This window comes from Acanthopagrus latus, chromosome 10 (assembly GCF_904848185.1).
Source record: "Acanthopagrus latus isolate v.2019 chromosome 10, fAcaLat1.1, whole genome shotgun sequence".
Lineage (NCBI taxonomy): Eukaryota > Metazoa > Chordata > Actinopteri > Spariformes > Sparidae > Acanthopagrus > Acanthopagrus latus.
In genome coordinates, this window is record NC_051048.1 from 9,699,918 (window position 1) to 9,722,390 (window position 22,473).

General features: G+C 44.0%; 1 protein-coding gene across 2 annotated transcripts; it reads left to right on the top strand.

Annotated features, from left to right (window-relative positions):
• The first annotated feature begins 1,764 nt into the window (after positions 1–1,764).
• Positions 1,765–20,474, top strand: per1b (period circadian clock 1b). 2 transcript variants are annotated; one of them, XM_037111983.1, is made up of 20 exons: positions 1,765–2,077; positions 10,222–11,137; positions 11,227–11,480; positions 11,743–11,864; positions 12,100–12,301; positions 12,512–12,706; positions 13,125–13,203; positions 13,373–13,479; positions 13,702–13,855; positions 14,002–14,278; positions 14,439–14,547; positions 14,671–14,830; positions 14,955–15,067; positions 15,228–15,374; positions 16,398–16,763; positions 16,850–17,652; positions 17,743–17,929; positions 18,241–18,445; positions 18,588–18,738; positions 18,846–20,474. In XM_037111983.1, the coding sequence occupies exons 2-20, from the start codon at positions 10,725–10,727 to the stop codon at positions 19,131–19,133; spliced, it is 4,332 nt and encodes a 1,443-aa protein (XP_036967878.1). In that variant the 5' UTR covers positions 1,765–2,077; positions 10,222–10,724; the 3' UTR covers positions 19,134–20,474. The 2 variants fall into 2 exon arrangements, with proteins under 2 accessions (XP_036967878.1, XP_036967879.1); XM_037111984.1 differs by lacking the exon at positions 1,765–2,077 and adding an exon at positions 7,100–7,219.
• The last annotated feature ends 1,999 nt before the right edge of the window (positions 20,475–22,473 follow it).

Below are 22,473 nucleotides of genomic sequence, written 5' to 3' on the forward strand. Positions count from 1 at the left end.
CTGCGACCCTATTTGTACTGTTGCTGAAGTTTGTTGCTGTTCTGAGCATTATTTGTGGCTTTTTGATGGCGGTTTCATCTTGGAGGCATAGACTGCAGTGTATTGTTATCGTGCAGTCATTTCTGAGGTTGCTAAAACTACGTAAGCTAGTAGTCTGCAAACTTGATCTCTCGAGGGGGGGTCTTACTTGGTGTCACGGTGTTTTAGACCATGGATTCAACTTACACCGGAATATCCCTTTAATGTGTGTTGCTCGTTGCATGAAAAATGTATCCAAATGTGTACCTGAACTGAAAAACCCTGACTTATCTTTTAATCCATGTAGGATTGGAGTGGTAAATATGACTGTGAATGCAGTGAATTGTTCTGACACAAGACGTGGACACAAGCAGCTGCCAGTAGCAGGTGCCAAAGGCTCACAGCAGACTATTGGCCAGATGGCTGAGTGCGGCCCAACCAATGACATGCTGTATATTCACATTAATAACCAGCCAGTCATTCTCTTTTTTTAAAGCAGCCCCAGTGTTAATCAGACTCTTAATCTTGTCGTTGTTTTTGTTTTCTTGCAATCTATGTTAAAAGAAAAGCATGAATTAACAAAGGTTTGAGCTTACGATATACATGCAGGTTATATAAATATGGCAAAGTACTGCGACTCTGCACAGCTGCACAAAAACACTACAACAGGCTGAGTGTCTCCACTGCTGTTTTCAGTTCACAAGCTCACACAGGCCAAGTGCAAACTGAACCAGCCAATTGCACAGAGAGGCCGACTAAACTACTGACTGGTGAAGAAAATGGGGCATTTACCCAGAGATGCAGAATATTTTGCGTGAAGTGTCCAAGTGGTGGCACTGTGGAGAGCCTGGCAATGATATATTAATAGCACAGTTGGGCATAGTCCTACATGAATATGCACAGCACTTTTTTCACTTCACTAGTAGAAGTGTTTGTTTTCATGATATATTTATAAATCTACTGTATTTCAGAGTTTACTGCACCTAAAAACATGTATTACATGAATTTTTATGACACATTTTTTGTAAAAGATTTATTCATTTATTTATTTATTTATTCACGTGTGTTGAAGACATTTCTGGCATAGTACATCTCCTCCCATTAAAGATAAGCGTGTATCATTGTAATAATGGCTGTTTACACGCTGGCATGCGCTCTGCATCTGCACTGTTTACGGCCGCTCATCAACCACCCCGTCTGCCGCGTGCCTTCGCAGAGGACAAGCACAACATGTGACGTCACCGTGTGGGAGCACGTTGAAATGTGCATGCCTGGGTCCTGCCGCAGCCGTAAGTGCGGTGCAACCGCGCAGCAGTATAAGACCTGTGCAACTTGGTGCACTGGTAAAAAGATGAGTCGACAAGATTGGATGGATTTGTTGTCTGCATGGAAATATATCATCATCATCACTGTTATTATAATTATTATCAGCTGCATATTTAGCTATATATATTAGCTGTGGACATAAAAACGCCCATAGCCTTATCTTTTCACCCTTAGTCACCACGGTTGATTTCTGATGAGGGTGACATCTCAGATTATGATTGGGTTTACACAAACTAGCACAACTATGGCAGTAACAGCTACACTTTGAATACTCTGCTGACAGAACTGTGAAAACATCCGACACGCCAGTCTTACTATAAATGACGTTGCGATGCTATCACCTGTATTACGGCCGCTCAAGTAGGCCACATCAGGCTCATGTTCCATTCTGTTTGGGAGCTGAACTCAGGACCAGACACACTTCAACGTGACTACAGAGCCCCGTGCAACTAGTCCCGCCCACAACAGCCAATCAGAAGCGCTGCGGGGCGTGTACGGGCGGGGACATCGCCTCCTGCTACCCAATCACGGCTTTTTGTCCAACAGTACATGTACCGGCACGTGTATCCCTTCGTGTAAACTACTGTTGGGGGTGGAGAAAGAAAATGTTCTGAGAGCTCATACGGACGGCACAGCAAGGACGGTCGGTAATACCAGGATTTTTGCCGTTTCTCCGAGCAGTTTCTTGTCGAGGAATATCGAAGCCGTGTGTTTTTCGCGAAGCATATCTAAGGTAAGCTGGTAGGGGTTTGGATTGTTGTCGTGTCCGTGTCCTTTGCTTGTTAGCTAACGTTAGCATGCTAACTCGAGGTTTGATTGCGCCAGTGTACAAACAGCAGAAATCGCCAAATTTAACCGCCCCGTAATATCGTTGTAATGCAAAGTTTATGTTTACCTTTAAGTTGTTCGGGAAACGTCAGAATATACAGCTGAGAGTGTGTGCTTGTTTGCGATATCGCTTCGTGAAAACGGACGCCATTACAATAAGTAAACAGTGATCATTTTAGTTGAAAGCCAACCCCGTGAAGTAAAGAGAGCCTCCTCAAATACTGGCGTTCATCCAGATTTTAAGAGTTGTTGACCTATTTTTCTTAAACGGAATTAAACATGTCTGTTTTAGTTTCTGTGGAGTGGACATGCGCATTGTACATTGCACAATGTGCACCAAGGAAACAAAATGTCCCACTGTGATAGGTTCACGGTGTACGGCTATTTACGTGAAACATGTTCTGAAACATTTATTTTCCAGTGCACCGGAGACACTGACATGATTAGTGTTAGCACCTGTTATTTTATTGTCAGTTAAGATGTAAAATTATAGAATTATACTGATTCCAAGTTCTATGTTTGGACTATGGGTAAAAATAATGATTAGGGATCCCATGATTTTAAGGAGTTATTTTATGCCTCACAAAAATGAAATGTATTTTTTTTAAATGTATACAATGTTTTTTTGTTTGTTTTTTTACGAGAAAACCTAGTCGGTCAAATCTAACCTGACGGTGGATGAACTTTGGCCCCAGGGACCCCAACTTTGAACAGCCCTACACTAGAGGCACCTTCTAATATGCCTTCAAACACTTGTTGAAGGCCGGCTTTAAAAAAAAAAAAAAAAAGAACATTGTGTGCTTCCAGCAAATCAAATTGTGTGCTGTGATTGACAACTGTTGCAGTCCACCCAATGTGCTGCTGCATCTCCTTCAAAATCTTTACTTAAAAAGGCTGCAGCTCAGAATTCCTCTGTCATATCACCACAAACACACCATAGCAAAACCTTCTTAAAATACTTGCATCGTAAAAAAAAAAATAAAAAATCTATGTATGTGTTTGTCTTTTCTAGCATCCTCTCAGTCAACCATGAATGTATGCATTTTCACACTTATCAAGTGGTGACCATGGAGTGAGAAGCTGGCATCTTTTCGGTCATCCTCTGTGTTGTGACATGTGGCATTTGTGAGAATTTGCATAGCGTATCAGAGCAGCCCTTTTCCAGCACTATGCTGCATGTGGGATGCCATATTTTCTGCTTTACAGTAACTGTCCAGACAGTATGGCGCAGTAGGCCATTTATAACAGACCTCGGAGGCTTGAGAGGTCCAAGAATCTGCACAGATGAAACCTCCTAGATATTTGAGCCTGTGAGTGGCTGAGTATGGAAAGAAACTAGCAATACCAATATTTTGAACAATGTGCATTTGCAGTAGATGTTAGAATCTTTTGTCAAAATTTAAAAAGAGTGACAGAATTTAACTAGGTAAGATTTAAGATTACTTCTCAAGTAATATTCCTACTTTATGTCTACTTCACTACATTTTGGAGGCAAATATTGTACTTTTTACTCTCCTACATTTATTTCATAAATAAAGTTAGTGGTTACTTGACAGATTATTCAGCATTGATAGGCCATTAACCATGATGTGTAGCCAGTCAGCTAAAGCTGTGGGCAGGACATTGTCTAAGTCCACAGAGTGGTGACTGAGGAGACCCAGAGAGATGCTGCCGCATCAAGAGCAAAAGCAATTACACAAAAAAACTAAACACTGAAACATCGCTCAAAGTAAACTTCCCTCTCCTAATGTATGAGACCTGTTTAAAAGTGTCGAAGGGTGTCGTGGGTGGCCAGCAAAAAGATATGCACATGCAAATCAAACTGGTCAGGTTTGACACCAGTGAGCTGTACTAATTTTGCATGGGTGACAGGTAGTGATCCACATTTAATCTGTGTGAACCCAGGTTTGTTGAAGGTTAACTCAACACATGACACAGGTAAACAATCTCTAGTGTCCATCACATTGTTAGTTGGACTCTGATGGGTGAAGCAGAGGAGCAGCATAACATGGTTTTCTCCGGTTTTGGCGTCAAGTTTGTGCCTTCAGTGACCGCTAAAAGTCACACTGTGCTCCCCACTAATCTCCTTTCCTCTATAAACTGAGCACAAAACATCAAGCTTAAGGCCAAGTGAGACGGAGCTGGGTCATGTGTGCCCTCCATGTCCTCAGACAATAATAAAACAATAAGGACTACTGAACATACCACAGGCTGCTGGGAAACAGCTCACTAGCGGCTCTTAAACATGTGTTCATGATCGTGGTTTCTATTGTCGTTGTTAATGAGCATTTTCTTGCTATTTAAAATTATTATTCCCAGGTTTGGTGGTTAGATACTTGTACTTTCAGGGTGGTAACATTTATTGCCTCATCTGGAGGCAAATGTTTGATCTTTTCCCATTGAGGTTGGTCTGTGTTTACAGCTCTACAGGGTTAGGTTAGGTATGTGGACATCTCCATCCCTTTAAGTATGAATTAATTTGATATTGGAAGATCTGGTGTTTCACTTTTTGTTTTGCTACAGGTGAAGCCAGATGGCATCCTAAAACTGAAAATATTGTGACTTGTGTTATTTCCAGCAGAAACCCGATGTGTAATGTAGCCCAATGATGCTAAAGTTAAGCAATAGACTGTAATTACCTTTTTTTTTTTTTTTTTTGCAAAACCACAGTTACCAACATTGGCTCTGATTTAAGTCTTAATGAAACCTCATAACTTGATATAATTGATATAGTAATAGGACAGCAGGGCAGGATGTAACACAGAGAATGTTTTGGGATCAGCACAAGAGTTTGCGCATGAATCTAAAAAAGGGGTGGGATTGTTTAAAAGGTTTCACAGGTTAGAAGTAAGAATGGTTCTAGTTTGTTTTATTGAATCAGTGTAATGATTACAGTGGACATCAAAAAGAGCTCCTCCACTTCCAACACCACACTCTGTGGACTGGACACATGTACATTTATCTTGGTGAATGTAGACAAATAATTGATTTATTGACATAGACTGAAAAGAGAGTCTGACATTTTCTTTAAGCGATAACTTCACATGGGTGCAATGTGACAGCACACCTTCTTTTTCTCATTAATTATTGAGCACAAAAAAGGCCAGCTAACGCTATTAGGATGCTCCTAAATTCAATTTCATCAGTAATTATTTAGACTCTCCCCAACTCTTCACAAAGAAAAGCAGCACGTCCTTCCATTTAAGAAGCTGGAACCAGCAAGTTTGGGATATTTTTGTTTGAAAAATTGCTAAAAGGGATAATCGATGATCAAAATTATTGTAAGTCAGTTTTCTTTCAATCATTGAAATGATTAATCACCCAATCATTCCAGCTCTAATATCAGCAAATGCTTGACATAAGCCCTTTGAAGGAAACGTTCCCTTTTTAATCTTAAGAATGTTAAGTTTGTTCTAGTGGTAAATGAGGCCCATTATAACTACAACAGCTGAGGCACAATTCTTAAGTGTGTGTCTAGGTCAAAAAAAATCAGGCGAACCCTCAGACTTTACCTCTAGCTTGAAGTTTTTTTAATGCTCAGGGTAAACAAACAGTTATAATTGGGACATAGCTCTGACTTGCTGATAAACATGTCAGCATATCGAGAACTGCATGTGTCATCATTACACACAACTGACACATCTTTTTCCTGGTTGGTGGTTTCAGCCAAAAACAATACAACATTCTTCTAACCACACAAGCCTCCAGCCTTTCCCTGACAGTGGAATACCTCAGTGGATTACATAATACGTTGTTAGAGCAGTGACATAAAAATCTAGCCAATGTTGCACACAAAATGAATCACAAAAAAAAATGCAGAGTTCCGATCATTGTACAGGACTGCAGGTAGCTTGGTCATGTGCTGTAATGTCACATCACAGTCGGTATATTGATATGGTAATGTTGTCATAATATGATATTCGTTATCGTCTTAGATTTTGGAGGTTATTCTGTTATGATACAGTGTAAGCGGTGTCCTTTCCTGGTTGTAAAAGCTGCATTACTGTAAAGTAGTGCAGGTTTCTGAAATTAGTGAGTGTCATAGTGAGAATTAAAATGTTAACAGGGTGGTTGATGAAGGATTTTATCCAAGGTACCTGTTTCAGGTGACCTCAGTGGAGCATGAATCCCACACATTGCAGAAAGTGTGCCATGTTGTAACCAGTCCCCCCCACCCCAAGGCAGCCAGCATCAGTGCCGGTTCTAGATCAGTTTTGATAGGGCGGCCAGGTTGGTGCTGGCCTTTTTGTTAGAGGGGCGCATACAACCCAGGGGAAAAAGACAAATGCCTTATTCAGAGGAAGGATAAATGAGAATAAAAGCAGTGTTTAACATTTTTAATGGGGTAGTAAACTGCTGAGACACTTTTGCCGTTCCCTTCAGTACAAAATCATAGCTCCTCTCCTCACTTTCACTTTAAGAACAGAGCCTTAAATAATTTTAGATATAAATTACTTGGGCATGATATATTTAATCACAAAAAGGAAACAGCAAAAGTTAATACAATCTAGAAAACGTATAGCAATGTGTGTACATGTTTAGTTATAATGTAATCATATACTGTTATGTAATCTCCACTGGCTATGGTGAGAAGAGGTAGTCCCATATTTTTACCCCACCCGGCCCATGCAAAAAGCGCGTGTGTCTTTGTCTCATAAACGTACATTATGTACAGAGCTGGCTCCTTCAGAGACACTGGTCGTGAGTCAGCTCACACATCTGCACATCGCTTCCATATTTATAAAGACCAACCCAGAGGCGGAGCTGAGACCAGTGTCTGGCAGCCTCGAGTCAGGCAGACCCCTGTAAGAGGCACATCAGCGTCTCATTGGACGCGCTCTGTCATTGGTCCGGCGCGCCGACCAATCAGGAGCCGGAGATGCTCGCAGGGAGCACGGCCGAGTACACGTGCAGAATGTACACAGGAAAGCAAGGCGGGACAGAGCTGCTGTGCTGCGCGAGCGTTGTTTAACAGACAGGAAGAACGGTGTGGCACGTCGAGCAGCGTCTCTATACGGACGATGAGATCGGTGAAGGCGTCTATACGGTATTTCTTCTTATTGTGTCATTTTAAACATGTCGTGATGCAGGCTGTGACTGGGGTGGTGGGGTCAGACAAGCGGAGAAGTTCACACATGTTCATGCACGGAGCCGCGCCACACCTTCCTGCAGCCTCCACTTGCATTATGCAGCAGGGAATTGTGTTTGATTAGTTTATTATCTTGAGTTCGATTCAGGTGATGTTGATATAGCATGATAGTGTGTCAGGATAGCACGTAGTATGAAATAGTGACTGTAAATACGGGTATTGGTTTTACATGATAGATGAGCAAGGCGTTCTTTGCAGTGTTCATGTGTATGTAGTCTTGGCTTCAGTAACCTCAAATGTAAATAATTTTCAGGAGCCATTCTAGATGTGGCATAGTCCAACCCTTTGAGATAATGGTGGATAATTTCCACCAAATGTTGAGCAACATGAAGTTATTTGCCATTTTTAACCTGATGGAGCAACGTGTCATCCATAATTTAGAGGTATGGTAACATTAGGGTCCAGTTGGAAATTGACCTGCCCTAGAGAAGGAAGTAATATTACAGTTCTGCTAGGGTTAATAGATGAATAATTAGAAGAACAGGGCTGATTGTTGATTTATCTGGCAATTGTTATCTAGACCGTTCTGTTGTTTTTGATAATATGAAAATGAAACACCAAGGTTAAATCTCAAATGTCTGAAACCGAAGATATTCAATTTACATTGATAAAAACAAGTGAAAAGCGGCAAGTTCTCCCAATTTAGGCACAACAAGTAGGGAATATAGGTTATGGTACTTATTACTGGTTTATGCCTGAATATATGATCAGAGCAATTAGTCTTTAAACAGTGTATGAAAGTGATGATGCATATTAGACAAATCAAGGTAATGACACGTAGAATAATGGCATCTCCATTTCCATCAACACTGTTATCTTTGTTTTAATAATCCCTAACCTTAACCCAGTTACGATGATCTTTTGAAAGGAATGTAAACACAAGGGCCTCTCTATTCTAATTTCACCCATTAAATATTATGGCCTGATGATGAATCTTGATATAAACCTGAAACAAATATATTTTTATAAACAGTAATTCAGTAGAGATTAATGCTTTAGATAAGCACATGTCCACAGTATGATAACCACCTGTCTTAATAATGCTGCAACCTAGCATTGGTTGTCGAATTATCAGGAAATGGTTGAACTATAGTGAATTCTGACCTGCGAGGAGATAACACCAAAAAGTAGATGTCAAATTCATGATTCGTATTGGCTTCAGCTGAAGTGCATGGGAGACCGAGCGAGAATGTTTGCCCCACCTGGAGTTGAGTGACCCCAACCAGGTAGTAGAGTTGTTCAAGTCATGTATGCTAAATTTAAACATGTAATTAAACAAATTCTAAAAAGTAGCTTGCACTTTGGTCAGTGGGTAAGGCAGCATCTTGTATAGCCAGCGACCCGTGCTACATATGCTTTCCCACACCGAGAAAGACTTGCATAATTAGAGATTGGATTTATCGTGTGCATTTCCTGTGAATAATCTGAGCGGGTGGGCGGCATAGCGGCTCAGTGGCGGGCACTGTTACCTCACAGCGATGGCCTCAAAATCTGACCTGGCTGCTTGAGGCGGCGCAGTGTGGCGAGTACATGTGTGTGTTTTGTGCGAGCCTTCTCCCCACACTCCTAAGGCCTAATTTCCTGTAGGTGGGAATATGAGCGTTATTGTAGTGTCTGTTTTTCTTTTGTTTTGTCACCCAGTGCATGCTGTGACTGGCTGCATCAGCGTTACAGGAAGTTGAATTTGGCCCACTACAGTTGGCTTAGCAAGTTTGGTGGGTGTGTGTGTGTGGGTGGGTCGGTGGGATGGCCAGAATGGCACATCCAGGTATTCTAGTAGCCTGAGCACAGTTTCCCCACCACCACCTGCACCCACAGCCGTGTGTCTGTCTTCACCCGTGGAAGTACGCATCAGTGGCAGCCTGCCTCAACGCCCACTCACGCCCTGCTTGCATATTTCCATAGATTAATCGCTCCCTCTCCCCCCGCCCACTTCGTGCGGTGGCACACACTGCTCGTCATGTGCAGGGCTGCATCATCCATCTGACCAAACATAAGGCTGATTAGCATTTCATTTCATGCACCGAGGCCGTATCACATGAAAACCTGCACCTCAACAGTTTCCATTCCTGGTTGTTGCGTTTGCTTTAGGTATTTCCGTTTCATGAGTAACATTTGTCATTAGCTGTTATCCTCTTTGTCCCAGTGTCCAGCTGGTGGCGGCCACCCTAAACCCGTTGCCTCAGCCGCGTTTGGGTTTTGCGTCAAGTGTGTCTGAAACGAGCTAAACCTGTCCTGAGCAAGTTCTGCACCGAAAGGCATCACAGCACATCTGAGGGACATCGGTCAAGGGGGTTTGTGGGGCAGCCAGGTGTATAAAATTGGAAGGACTGACGACTGAGGGCTGTTCTCTGTCACCTTCAGGTTGCGTCTGCGGGGCTTAAAGGATTATGAGGTGTCTCCCTTGCAAGAAATAAATAGCCCTAGACTTTTACTTGCGTAGGTGGTGGCCATATATACACACACTTTTAGCTACTGTACACATACAATCCCTAATTTATAACAACCCTCTAATGCAGAGCTTTGCCCTCCTGGTGTTGTTTTTGTTTGAGCGTCATCTGGGTAAAACGGGACAAAGCTGTGACGACCAACAAAAGTCCCATGAAATGTTCTCCCTGGTCTATATACAGTACATACGTACTTGCAGATGAGGTACTTCTTTTCTCCAGATAATCTGGGGGAAAGGCTCACAGCTGGGTGTTCAGTTTGCACCACGCCGCTGTGTAAACATTTCACGGCCGTGTTTGAGTCTTCTCCCTTGGAGACCGACATGATAAACTGCTGATAAGCTGCGTCCTTTGGAGATGCTGGCTAGACCGTGACCAGTGTTTATGTGAACCTGCAGCTGATATTTTTCCTTCTTGTTCTCTGTCCGTCTCTCTCTTTTTCTGTCATCTCAGGTAGCCTTCAGCACTTAGAGCAGCACATCTCCGAAGCGGCGACAAGACCAGCTACGGACTGAAGAGATTGTTCGGGGGGGTTTTTTTTCTTGCTCTAACCAAGAGCTGTTTTTCTCACTCTCCCTCACAATCTCTCATCCCATCTGTTGGAACACTTATGCCAAGGCTGTTTCACGAGCAGAAAATTGCGTCTTGTCTGCATTACTTTGAGCGACACTTTTTCTCAAGATAATTGCTGTCTTTTTTGAAAAGGGCAAACACTGCCTTTTGTCATTTGCAACAGCCAACATCTGCACCTATAAAAGGGCTTTAAGCCCAAACCTCTTTCTTGTCACTTTTTTTGCAGGAGAAACAATGGATTTCTCTCCTTAGTTCTTTTAACAAACAGCCAGCAAAAATGATTCACCTGTTTGTAAATAGTAGTCCCACTTAAATCAAAGTTGTTCCTGTTTTACCTCGGCTGACACCTCAATCAAGCTGTCCCAGCCTCATTTTACTCTAGTATGAGTTATGACAACCCTAAATCAATGCCCGGCAGCAGCACCCGGGGGCGAGTGGCAAGGGCCGATGATAAAGACAATGAGCAGGAAGCTGAGTCCGAGGGGTTAAACTCCGTGGCAACCGGCAGCGGTCAGCCCGGTGCCAATGTCGCCTCTCAGGAGCAGGAGAGTGGGTCTGGAGGCGCTTCGTCTCCCAGCGGAGGGTCGGGATCCGGATGTTCGTCCAGAGACCGAAGGGGACCCAACTCGGACGATATGGACGGACTATCCAGCGGGAATGACTCCGGCGAGAGGGAAAGCGAGGGCGGGATGGAGAGGGAGAGCGGCTCACATGGACGCCAATCCACACGCAGCTCACACAGCTCGTCCAACGGCAAGGACTCTGGCATGATGGAAACGACAGAGAGCAACAAGAGGTATTAGGAGAGCGATTATGGGCAGCGTTACGCGTTTTACGTGCGTAAAAATGATCTTTACTAATCTGAACCGCCCCTCTCTTTTCCAGCTCCAACTCCCAGAGTCTGTCCCCTCCCAGCGGCTCCCTGGCCTACAGCCTGCTGTCCACCAGCTCAGAGCATGACCCCCCCTCCACCTCTGGCTGCAGCAGTGACCAGTCGGCGAGGGTCCAGACCCAGAAGGAACTCATGAAGGCCATTAAGGAGCTGAAGTTGCGCCTTCCCAATGAGCGCAAGGCCAAAGGCCACTCCAGCACTCTAAATGCACTAAAATATGCACTTCAGTGTGTCAAACAAGTTCGAGGTGAGGAGCGTTTCTGTCTGCATGTTCGTAACGCTTTATATTAAGTTTTATGAGATAACCAGTCAGTCTTATTAACACATAATAATGTAAGTAAGCATCTTATAAGGACCCTATTAGAAAGCATTACCATATTTTCTAGTAAGCTGAACAGTTTCCCTTGCTTGTTTTTCTGCATACATAATGTTTGTAACAATACGCACTTAAATTAAAAATAGTCACACCCTGACTTTCTTTTTTTTCCTTCTCTCATCTACGTTTCCAGCCAACAAAGAGTACTATCATCAGTGGAGCGTAGAGGAGTGTCACGGCTGCAGTCTGGACTTGTCTGCCTTCACAATTGAGGAGCTTGACAACATCACCTCAGAATACACCCTCAAAAACACTGTAAGTTTCAACAGCTGTTCATTTGATTAAACTTCATGTTGTTTTCTTAAAACTGCCTCATCAGTCTCAGTTACTTCTCAGGCGAGTATCTGCATACTGCAGTTAGTAAGGCTTGGACATCATCTTTTTATGGCTTTTTTTTTTTTTTTTTTTTTAACCCTCAGGAATTAAGTATATAAATGAATTGTTGGAGATGTCTCACCGCCTTCCTCTTTTTGTTTTTTCCTCTCTTCAGGACACTTTCTCCATGGCTGTATCATTCTTGTCAGGGCAAGTCGTATATGTATCACCGCAGGGATCGTCCCTGCTGCGCTGCAAGCCCGAGTTTCTCCAGGGGATCGTGTTTTCAGAGCTCTTAGCCCCGCAGGACGTTAGCACCTTCTACAGCGGCACGGCACCCTGCCGCCTGCCACCCTGGGCCTCCTGCATCGGATCTGGTGAGCTGAGTCACAGTCAAATAGGGAAGAATGGTTATAAATAAGAGGGAGGCTTGGTGTGAGATGGTATTGGAAAAAAGTGAGAAAAGCATTTTTCAATTTCAATTTTTTTTGATAAGTATGCTCCAGTGATCCAATCAGGTCTACGTTGAATATCTTTGACAACTTCCTTCACTGACTGAATTGTTCCCCGACTCTCTTTCCTCTCAGCGACTCCCTCTGTCGACTGCACTCAGGAGAAGTCCATGTTCTGCCGCATCAGTGCCGACCGGACGCAGGGCCGCGAGATGCGCTACTACCCCTTTCGCCTCACGCCCTACCAGCTGACCATCAGAGACTCAGACGGCGCTGAGCCACAGCCCTGCTGCCTGCTCATCGCAGAGAGGGTCCACTCTGGATACGAGGGTATTTGTCTTTTTACTCCCTCTATATCTATGTGAGCAGATAAGTTTGAGTTTGTCTGACACACAACTCAAACAATGTTGTTGATGTGGCTTTGCAGTTTTGATAAATGCCATGTCAGAGTAACCCAGGCATCACAAATACAGTAGACCTCTGATAAATGAATTTCATCTCAGCTGGATCGTACTCCATCTAAATAGAAAAGCTGATGTGATGTATTTGTGTATCAAGATTAGATCGTTTCTGCTTATTAACATAATGCATTTGTTGTAATGGAGCAGCTCGCCACATGATTATGAACTTAACTTACTTCAAATGATTTGTGTCTGATGACATATAATAGACATACTAACCATACCATATTTGTCTGAATATTAATTCTGTCATAAACACCACATCTTTTGATTCTGTGTTCCCTCAGCTCCTCGTATCCCAGCAGACAAGAGGATCTTCACCACCAGTCACACTCCCAGCTGCCTCTTCCAGGAAGTTGATGAGAGGTCAGTAACCTCTGAATACAATAGTCACTGTTCATCCACTGTTTACAGTTATTCTCTTAATATTTCTATAATTGGATTGAGTTGTAAGCCAATCTGTCTGCTGCTCCAGTACAGTAACAATTTATTACTGTCTGACAGTGTGTAAATATATACAAATATTTGTTTACAGGGCAGTGCCATTGTTGGGCTACCTGCCTCAGGACTTGGTGGGAACCCCCACCCTGCTCTACATCCACCCTGAAGACAGGCCCATGATGGTGGCGATACACGAGAAGAGTGAGTTCATTTAGCACTCAGCTGTAACTGCTGTTTACATACAATAGAAAATAGTATTTTTCTGTATTTGTTTTTGAATATTTCTGTACATGAATTTTCTTCTCTTCTTGACTTGTCTTTACATCGTCTTATTGAGTCATAAATCTATTCAAAATTAGTAATTTTAATCTTTAAAAAAAAAGTCTCTGGTGTCTTCATGTCTGCACTTTTGTCTCCCTTTAGTCTTTCAGTTTGCAGGGCAGCCGTTTGAATATTCACCTTTGAGGATGTGCGCCCGCAATGGGGAATATCTGACCATCGATACCAGCTGGTCTTCCTTTGTCAACCCCTGGAGCCGGAAGGTGGCGTTCATCGTAGGGCGCCACAAAGTCAGAACGTAAGACTATAAACATTACAACTAATTATAAAACATTCGCAATTATGACAAAGGGGTAGATTTCTGAGGTGAGGTAGAGAGATGTAGAACTGAAAATGATCTAACGCATGAGGGAGTGCTCTAACATTATTCCCCCACCTCCCCAGGAGCCCTTTGAACGAAGATGTGTTCACGACACCGCCGGGCAGCGAGAGTCGGGTCACCACGCCTGACGTGGTTCAGCTTAGCGAGCAGATCCACCGGGTCCTGGTGCAGCCAGTGCATAGCGGCGGCTCCCAGGGCTACAGCTCGCTCGGTTCCAGCGGCTCACGGGGCTCCCACCGCTCACATCAACAGCACCTCAGCGCCTCCGCTGCCTCGTCCAGCGACAGCAACGGCCCCGCCATGGAAGTGGTTGCTGCTGCAGTTACTTCGCACAAACCGGTGAGTCTATAGGAGAGACTGTCAGAGGAGAAACATCAAATTCAAATTCTGATGGTTACCTAGCTGAATGCGTCCTGTTTTTTTCATAATCAGCACACTTTAGATCATTGAGAACATCCTGCCATATGTTTTTAACAAGTCCGATCATTTATTTTTCCAGATGACGTTCCAGCAGATCTGCAAAGATGTTCACATGGTCAAGACTAACGGACAGCAGATGTTTATCGAGTCCCGTAACCGGCCAGCGCCTAGAAAAAACACCAGCGCAGGTAAAAGAAAGGGATAGCAACAGATGCTTGAATTTAGAGGGCCACTGATTAACTATGACGTCAAAAATTTGTCAACAGTCATCTAAAGTCTCTATTTTCCGTTCCTCCCTACTCTTCATCCAGGCCCAGCAAACATAAGGGCCATTAGCAGCGACCCAATCAGAGGTTTGATAGCCGACCTTACGAAGCCTCCCAAAGCTTTGGTCCCTGCACCACTTGTACAGAAGGAGGCTCCCACCGGCTACTCCTACCAGCAAATCAACTGTCTGGACAGCATCATAAGGTGTGTGTTTGTTTGTTTGTGTGTGTGTGTGTGCACGAGCAAGCACTAACCTGAAGCCTATCTCATCAGTTTTTAGTCATTGCTTCTTTTAATACTAGTCTATCGTCAATTTGGCTCCACACAGGTACTTGGACAGCTGTAACATTCCTAACACAGTCAAAAGGAAGTGCGGCTCGTCCTCGTGCACCTCCACGTCTGATGACGACAAACAGCAGGAGGCCAGCGGCAACAACAAAGGTACTTTTTGAACTTTTTACTTGAAAGTAATAACATAGAATGAAATATGTTGTTGCTGTGTTTATTTACAGATCATTCTCGATCCCCAATGAGCATGCTTGTTGTTGTGTCTGTAGTCAGTCTACAAATCCTGAGCTTGTTGAACTTGTTGTCTCTGCAGGTGGTTCAGTTAGCCTTGTAGGTGAACCACCTTCTCTGCCACCGCTCACCATGGCCACAAAGGCAGAGAGTGTAGCCTCAGTCACGTCCCAGTGTAGCTTCAGCAGCACCATCGTGCATGTTGGAGACAAGAAGCCTCCAGAGTCAGGTGGGAACCATCAACACTCTCTGAACCATGTTAGCATTTGCTTTTCAGCAGGTTGTCTTGTTTGAACGTATGAGGTGCGTGCATGTCATAAAGGGACAGTTCACCCCCAGATTAAAAAAATACGCATTTTTTTGTGGTGATGATTATCCATCTAGACTTCTTTCGAGTTGCCGAGTTTTGCTGGTATCAGCAGTACCTCTGCTTTTTCTCGAAGATATTGAAAGTCCCTTATGTTCTAAAAAAAGTCAGTTATCTCATTAGCTGATGTCTCCAAAACTCGCACAAACAAACAATCTTGATGGATAAATAACAGTAAAAGGGTGAACTGAGCCCCTAAATTTATTTTAACGACCTCCAAATGAATAAGGGTTGGAGTTTGATTTGAGCCTCAAAGAAGCCCTACTTATTCTGTTGACCAGTAACACTCTGATGCTGTTGTATTTGACCTTCCTCGCTTATTTTGAAAGAAACTGACCTCAAAGTGTTTTCACTAGCTCAAAAGTCTTAAGAATTATCTTGCAGAAACCTGTAGCCGCATGATAAAACTGCAGATTGGAGGTAATCTGATTTATGCCTTTTGTTTTCTCATCTTGGAAATTTTCTCCTTCAAGTTTCTTGCTGTCTGTTTTTTTTTCTGCTTTACCAAAAGATTTGTCCTTAAGTGTCCTCTCTTTTGTGTCTGTTATAAAGTAAGACTATTCAAATAACTGTTGTGGGATAATGTTAAAAGTGAAAATGTAGTATAACAGTAGCTTAAATACAGAAGGGTCTTGGAGTCGGCAAACTAACCAATCACTGTCTTTCTTTCGCTATCTATATCTTTCTTGAATAACATTAGCCACTATTAACAACTGGTCATATCAGACCAAGTAAGGCTGTAGCAACAAAATCTAAGACTGAATGTTACTGTTAATGGATTTAACTTTTCATTTCTCAGAGGAAGAATGTGTCACTTCTTCTTTCTGGAGTTGCATCGTCTCAATTTAAATGCTTTAACATCTCTTCATGTTTCTTCTCTATCAGACATCATCATGGAGGAGGCTACCATGACTCCCATGCTCGCCACTCCTACAACTACCTTGACTCGTCCGGCCAGCAGCCTGACACCTCCCGCTAACACAGCCATCACCTCTCCCCCTCCTCTTGCTCCCCCTCCCCCTCCTCAAGCCACTCAGCCAGAGAGGGACACCCGAAGAAGTGGGGGTGTAGGAGGAGGAGGTGGGGGAGGCAGGATGGGTCTGACGAAGGAGGTGCTGTCCGCCCACACCCAGCAAGAGGAGCAAGCGTTCCTTGACCGCTTCAAGGACCTCAGCAAGCTGCGCGTGTTCGATCATACGGCGTCTCCAAATCTGCGCTGCCACACAGCTGCTGCCAACCCTCTGTCACGAGGTATACACACACACCACACACACCACACGCGCACACACACACACAAAAAACTGTAGCCTAATTCAGTGTTTTCTTCTTTTTCTCAGGAGTGCGTTGCTCCCGTGATTACCCCGCCGCAGGTAGCAGCACCGGTCACAGACGTGGTCGTGGCGGTAAGAGACTCAAACACCAGGAGTCATCAGACCAGCACAGCTCTCTGGGCCTGAGCGGGAGCCGCCAGGACCCCAGAACCAGCACAGCTCCAATGCCCCTCAACATGCCTCTCAACATGCCTCTCGGACCCCCAACAAACTCCTCTTCCTGGCCCTCTGTGGGCTCCCAGGCCAGCATTCCTGCTGCCCCTTTTGCTCCCGGTATGCTTCCAATCTACCCCGTTTACCCTCCACTCGCCCAGCCCTTCCCCCAGCCGGTCCCAGACCCGTCACGCTTCCCCCCGACCCAGATGGTGCCTCCGATGATGGCCTTCGTTCTGCCCAACTACATGTTCCCCCAAATGGGAGCACCCATCCCTCAGCCAAGCGCCACCCCTGGACACTTCTACAATCCTAACTTCACGCACCCTGTCGCCATCCCATCTGCTCTCCCCACCGTCATTTCCAACCCCGTCTCCCTCCCAGCGGCCGGCGCCCCATCTCGTAGCAGCACCCCGCAGTCCTACAGTCAGATCCCCGCCGAACGTGAGGGCGCAGAGTCCCCCCTCTTCCAGTCCCGCTGCTCCTCTCCTCTTAACCTGCTGCAGCTGGAGGAATCGCCAAGCAACCGGTTAGAGGTCGCAACAGCCCTGGCAGCATCACAGCAAGCCACGCCTTCTGTGCAAGGCGGTGTGGCCGGGGGACAAGGCTCAGCCAATCAGGGGAGCTCTGATGATCACTCCAAGGAGATTGAGAATGTAAGTAAACAGACATTCAGAGTAGGATGGTGTCTTAATTTCATGGGATGTTTTTAAAACGTTTTCCTTTTCCTCTCGTTTGCCTATCAGGGTGAAACTAATGAGTCCAACCAAGATGCCATGTCCACCTCCAGTGACCTGCTGGATATGCTGCTGCAGGAAGACTCACGCTCAGGCACCGGGTCAGCCGCCTCTGGTTCAGGCTCCTCGGGCACGAGGTCCTCTGGCTCAGGTTCCGGCTCCAACGGCTGCAGCTCCTCTGGCACCAGCGGCACAAGTTAGTAGATTTTAAGTCATTTTGGTCATTTAACACTATCCCTGAGTCCTTCCTGGATAATCTATGTTAAGGGGCAATTTTCAAACATTTCCTTGATAGAAAATGTATCAAATTCTCCATTGAGGCAACAATACTCAACTTAATAAAAAAGGATAATACACATTTTGACACAACATGAATGAAATCAGAATCTGTGAGAAAATGGTGATATAAGAAAATCTTGAACCAAACACAAACAAACTCAAACTAGTACTTCACAAGTCTTCACTAGTGTGATTTTACATTTTTACACCTTTTCTTCTCCTATCCAGGTGGCAGCCACACCAGCAAGTACTTCGGCAGCATCGACTCGTCGGAGAACGACCATTCTCGCAAGCAGCCAGCAGGGGGCAGCAGTAGTGCGGGAGGAGATGGCGGAGAGGAGCAGTTCATCAAGTGCGTCCTCCAGGACCCCATCTGGCTGCTGATGGCCAACACTGACGACAAGGTCATGATGACCTATCAGCTGCCTGTCAGGTATAACATGACCGCTCGACACAAACTCAACAGATCTTAATACGATGATTTGCCATACTGGTCATAGCGGTAGTTGTCCTTTGTTGGTTAAACTAGAAAGAATGCACGTTTCTTACGTTTTTGTCCTGTGCCTGTGTAACAGGGACATGGAGACTGTGCTGCGAGAGGACCGTGAGGCCCTTAGGAGCATGCAGAAACACCAGCCACGCTTCACCGAGGAGCAGAAGAGGGAGCTGAGCCAGGTGCACCCCTGGATCCGCACAGGACGCCTGCCCCGAGCCATCAACATCTCTGTAAGTGCACCGAAGTTCGACCCTGAGCTATAGAAGGGTTACAGAGTGAAATGTTGTCAAGATGTATTAATCAAGCATGAATTTAACAATTCAACTGTTTGTTTCAGGGCTGCGCAGGCTGCAAGTCTCCCCCCTTTGTGCCTCCCACCGCTCCGTTCGACGTGGAGATCCACGAGATGGAGCTGTGCAACGTGCTGAAAGCTCAGGAGGACGGGAAGGGGAAGAAAAACCTCTCAGAGTTGGCCATGGACGAAACTCACCCAGAGGAGGAGGAAGAGGAGGAAGAGGACGTGGACGAGAACGGTACCAGAACACAAGACGGTACCCTAGAGCTGCCAGGAGCAGAGGAGCAGAGAGCGACAGAGAAAGAAGAGAAGTCTCACATGACTCACTGAGAAGGAGGCCAAAGATTAAAGTCACTATGACGACCTTTCTGCTCATAGGCAGAAAACGTGCATCTTCCAGCATTTTTTGTGCCCAAAACATGGTTTACACGGGGTGTAAAGCTGGTAGAAGTTGGGTTCGCTGGGACATTGCCGTGCATATCGATTGAGACAATCCTCCAGTGATTGTTGGACAGGTCAGGCAGGACACTAGGCCTGGTTGATTCTTCATCAAATCCGACTTTGATGACAGCACACTGGGCATATACGTATGCCTCGGACACCACCAGGACACGCTCGCTCAGTTTTACAGAGTGAAATCAGTACTTTTACCCTCCCCTGGTCTTGTGGCTCTCGGCATATTTATTTAACTTGTAAGATAATCAGAGAGGACTAAGGTGAATGTGTCACAAAACAAAAAAAAAGAAGGAAAAAAAAAAGGCGCCTTTATACCAAGACGGATGTTCTTCACCACAGTGTCCTCCTAGATGTTTTAATCCCTCCCGGGCAGGGTTCGGCTCACGACGAAAGAAGGGAGTTCAAGCCGCGGCTTCTCCTCTTGCTGAATGTTTCTGGGATCCTGCTCCCAGCTCGATTGCGTCACTCTCAAAGTCTTTTTTTTTTTCTAAAAAAAGTTGTCCGGACTAAAGAGAATGCTACTTTCACCCACTAGATACAATGTACAGTGAGAACCAGGTTTATTTTGTAAACATTGTGTATATTTTTATATTTTCAATCCACTGCAAATAGAGAGAGAGGATAAATGCCCAAACAAGTGTCTATATTGTAAAAAAATAAAATAAAATAAAAATAAATAAATAAAAAAAAAAGTAAGAAGGGTTGAAATGTTATCCGGCAGACAACACGATCAGTTCAGTCTCTGACACAGAGACGTTTCTCATGACACTAGAAATCTAGTTGCTTTGTTGAGCAGCACACAGTTGGCCAAGAGGCTAAACCTGGACTTTTAAAGGTTTCCTCTTCGGCCGGGCATTAGTTCTCACAAACATCACTGACAGTATTCCCCGGACGGCCAGCACCTCACGGAGCTGTGAAGCCTTCAGCTGAGCAAGAGCTTTTGTGTTGCCAGCGCTCGGTCATGCTTGTAAATGGTATTTTGAAAGAGGCGGACGTAACTCCTAGAAAAACAACAACAACAAAAAAAAAAACTACAACTCTTGGGTTTGGAGAGTGTTTACTATCTTTATTCCTCTCTGTCCCTTTCTCTTTCTCTGTGGCACTGTTCTGGTCATGTGATATCCTACAGTATGCTTAATGGCGTCAGTGGTGTCTGCAACAGTTTCTTAATATTTTTGTGAAGAATTCTTTGTACAATAAAAGACTATAAATGCACTTTAAATGTGAAGACTCTTTCTTTCTCTCTTTTCTCCTCCTGCAGTCAATTTTATGATTACATCTCTGTACAGGCTATTTTTGTCGGCGGGTGTTTTTTTTGCAGTTGGCCTGGATACGAAGAAGTGTCCGGAATGAACTGGAAGCAGAGAGCAGATCAGGGCAGCTACTTTTCTTTACTGAACCACAGTCTCCTTCTACTCAGCTGTGGTTTTCCACCCAGAGCTTAAAAAAGACAAAAGGCATGCCATCGTTTGGGCAACGGCAAAGCTGCCAAGTTGACTTCATTGCGCTTTATGTTTATAACAATTACGACAATGATTGTAATGTGCATGGGGAGTCTTGTTAGAGAGCTGCTGTTTAAAAAAAAAAAAAAAAACTAGCTTGGGGGCTTTCTTAACCCATAAGAACCCACGGTGACACCAGTGTAACAAACATTTTGAATACACCAGTCTCTTCCTTAAAAAGCTTTATGTCTGACTTTAACTCATTAAGTCCCTAAGTGACATATACTAAACATCCTGGTATGATGACCATGTGACAGTCATGTGACTCTGACAGGAAGTGGCCTCTCCAAAATACTGGAATGGCCTGTGTGGAAATTTCAAGAAAGCATCTAATTTCAAAAAGCTGATTTTTAACACTACAGGTAATTTCAAACACATTTAACAGTTCCAATGCTTTGATAACATGTCCTATATCACATTCAACCTTGTCTGACCATATTTGTTGAAGAAAGTAATATCAAACCAGTTACGGAAATATCGCTGTGACATATATGTCACATTGGGCTTTTAGCCTTAAAATACGACTGAAAATGTGATGTGACCTATTTGTCACAATAACAAAAAACGGTAATAATTAATTTAGCTGTAACAGTTATATTAAGTTGAAATATGTTCTACTGGTCAATTAAAAGTGTACAGAACAAATAGAAATATAAAAAATAAAATGTAAAAGTATTTGGTTTGTATTACAGAACACTTTTTGCAAATCTGTACATAATGCTCACAAAATTTTACTATCCTATGCTGATACCATAAAAATATAAATGTTTTATTCTTGTTCTTCTGTATTCTTTCATTTCTATTTAATTTGTAGTATGCAAAAGAACAAGCACTACACTCTTCAGGATGCACTTGAGGCCATCTTGGGAGATGAGAGTGAGTTTGAGGGATGTGACAATAGCTCAGATGAAGACCCTGATGACCCTCTTTACAATCCCAATAGCCAAGACAGGGAGAGTGACGAGTCAAGTGAGTGTGGTGATTCAGACAGTAGTGAATCAAGTACATCAGATGATGTACCACAACCAAATGTGAATTCAGGGCAGCAAAATCAGCAAAAACAAGGAACTGTCCAAGGGAAAAAACAATATCCTTGGAGGAAGAAACCTTTTGAAACCCCTGAGTGCACATTTAAAGGACCACATGTCACACCTCCAGACAATCTTCTTAGTCCTCTGGAGTACTTCAGAAAGTTCATAACACCAGAAATGCTTGAATTACTCAAGGAACAAACAAATTTGTATAGTGTACAAAAATCTGCAAACCACAACAATGTTAACACCACTGTAAAAGAACTGGAAATAATGATTGGCCTTTACCTGCGCATGGGTCTTTGCCAACTGACAGGAAATCGTGCATACTGGGAAAATGACACAAGGTGTCCAATGGTGGCTGACATCATGTCACGTAATCGTTTTCAGAACCTACTGGCACTGACCAAGTTGCACATTGGCCTGTGAAATGTGACAAGCGTGGCCGCTGCAAACTCTGCAAAATCAATGCAACCACCACTCTCTGTGAGAAATGTGATGTGTGTCTTTGCTTCACTGAGGAACGAAACTGTTTCAAGTCTTCCCATCTGGCTTAGGCTAAAAGGCTAAAGATACTAAACAGACGAAAGAACTGAGAAAATGTTTCAGACATGGTGCTGATGATACAGGGGTTCTATTTTTTTGCACAATTTATGTTTTTAGGCCTGTTGTTCTGTTCTC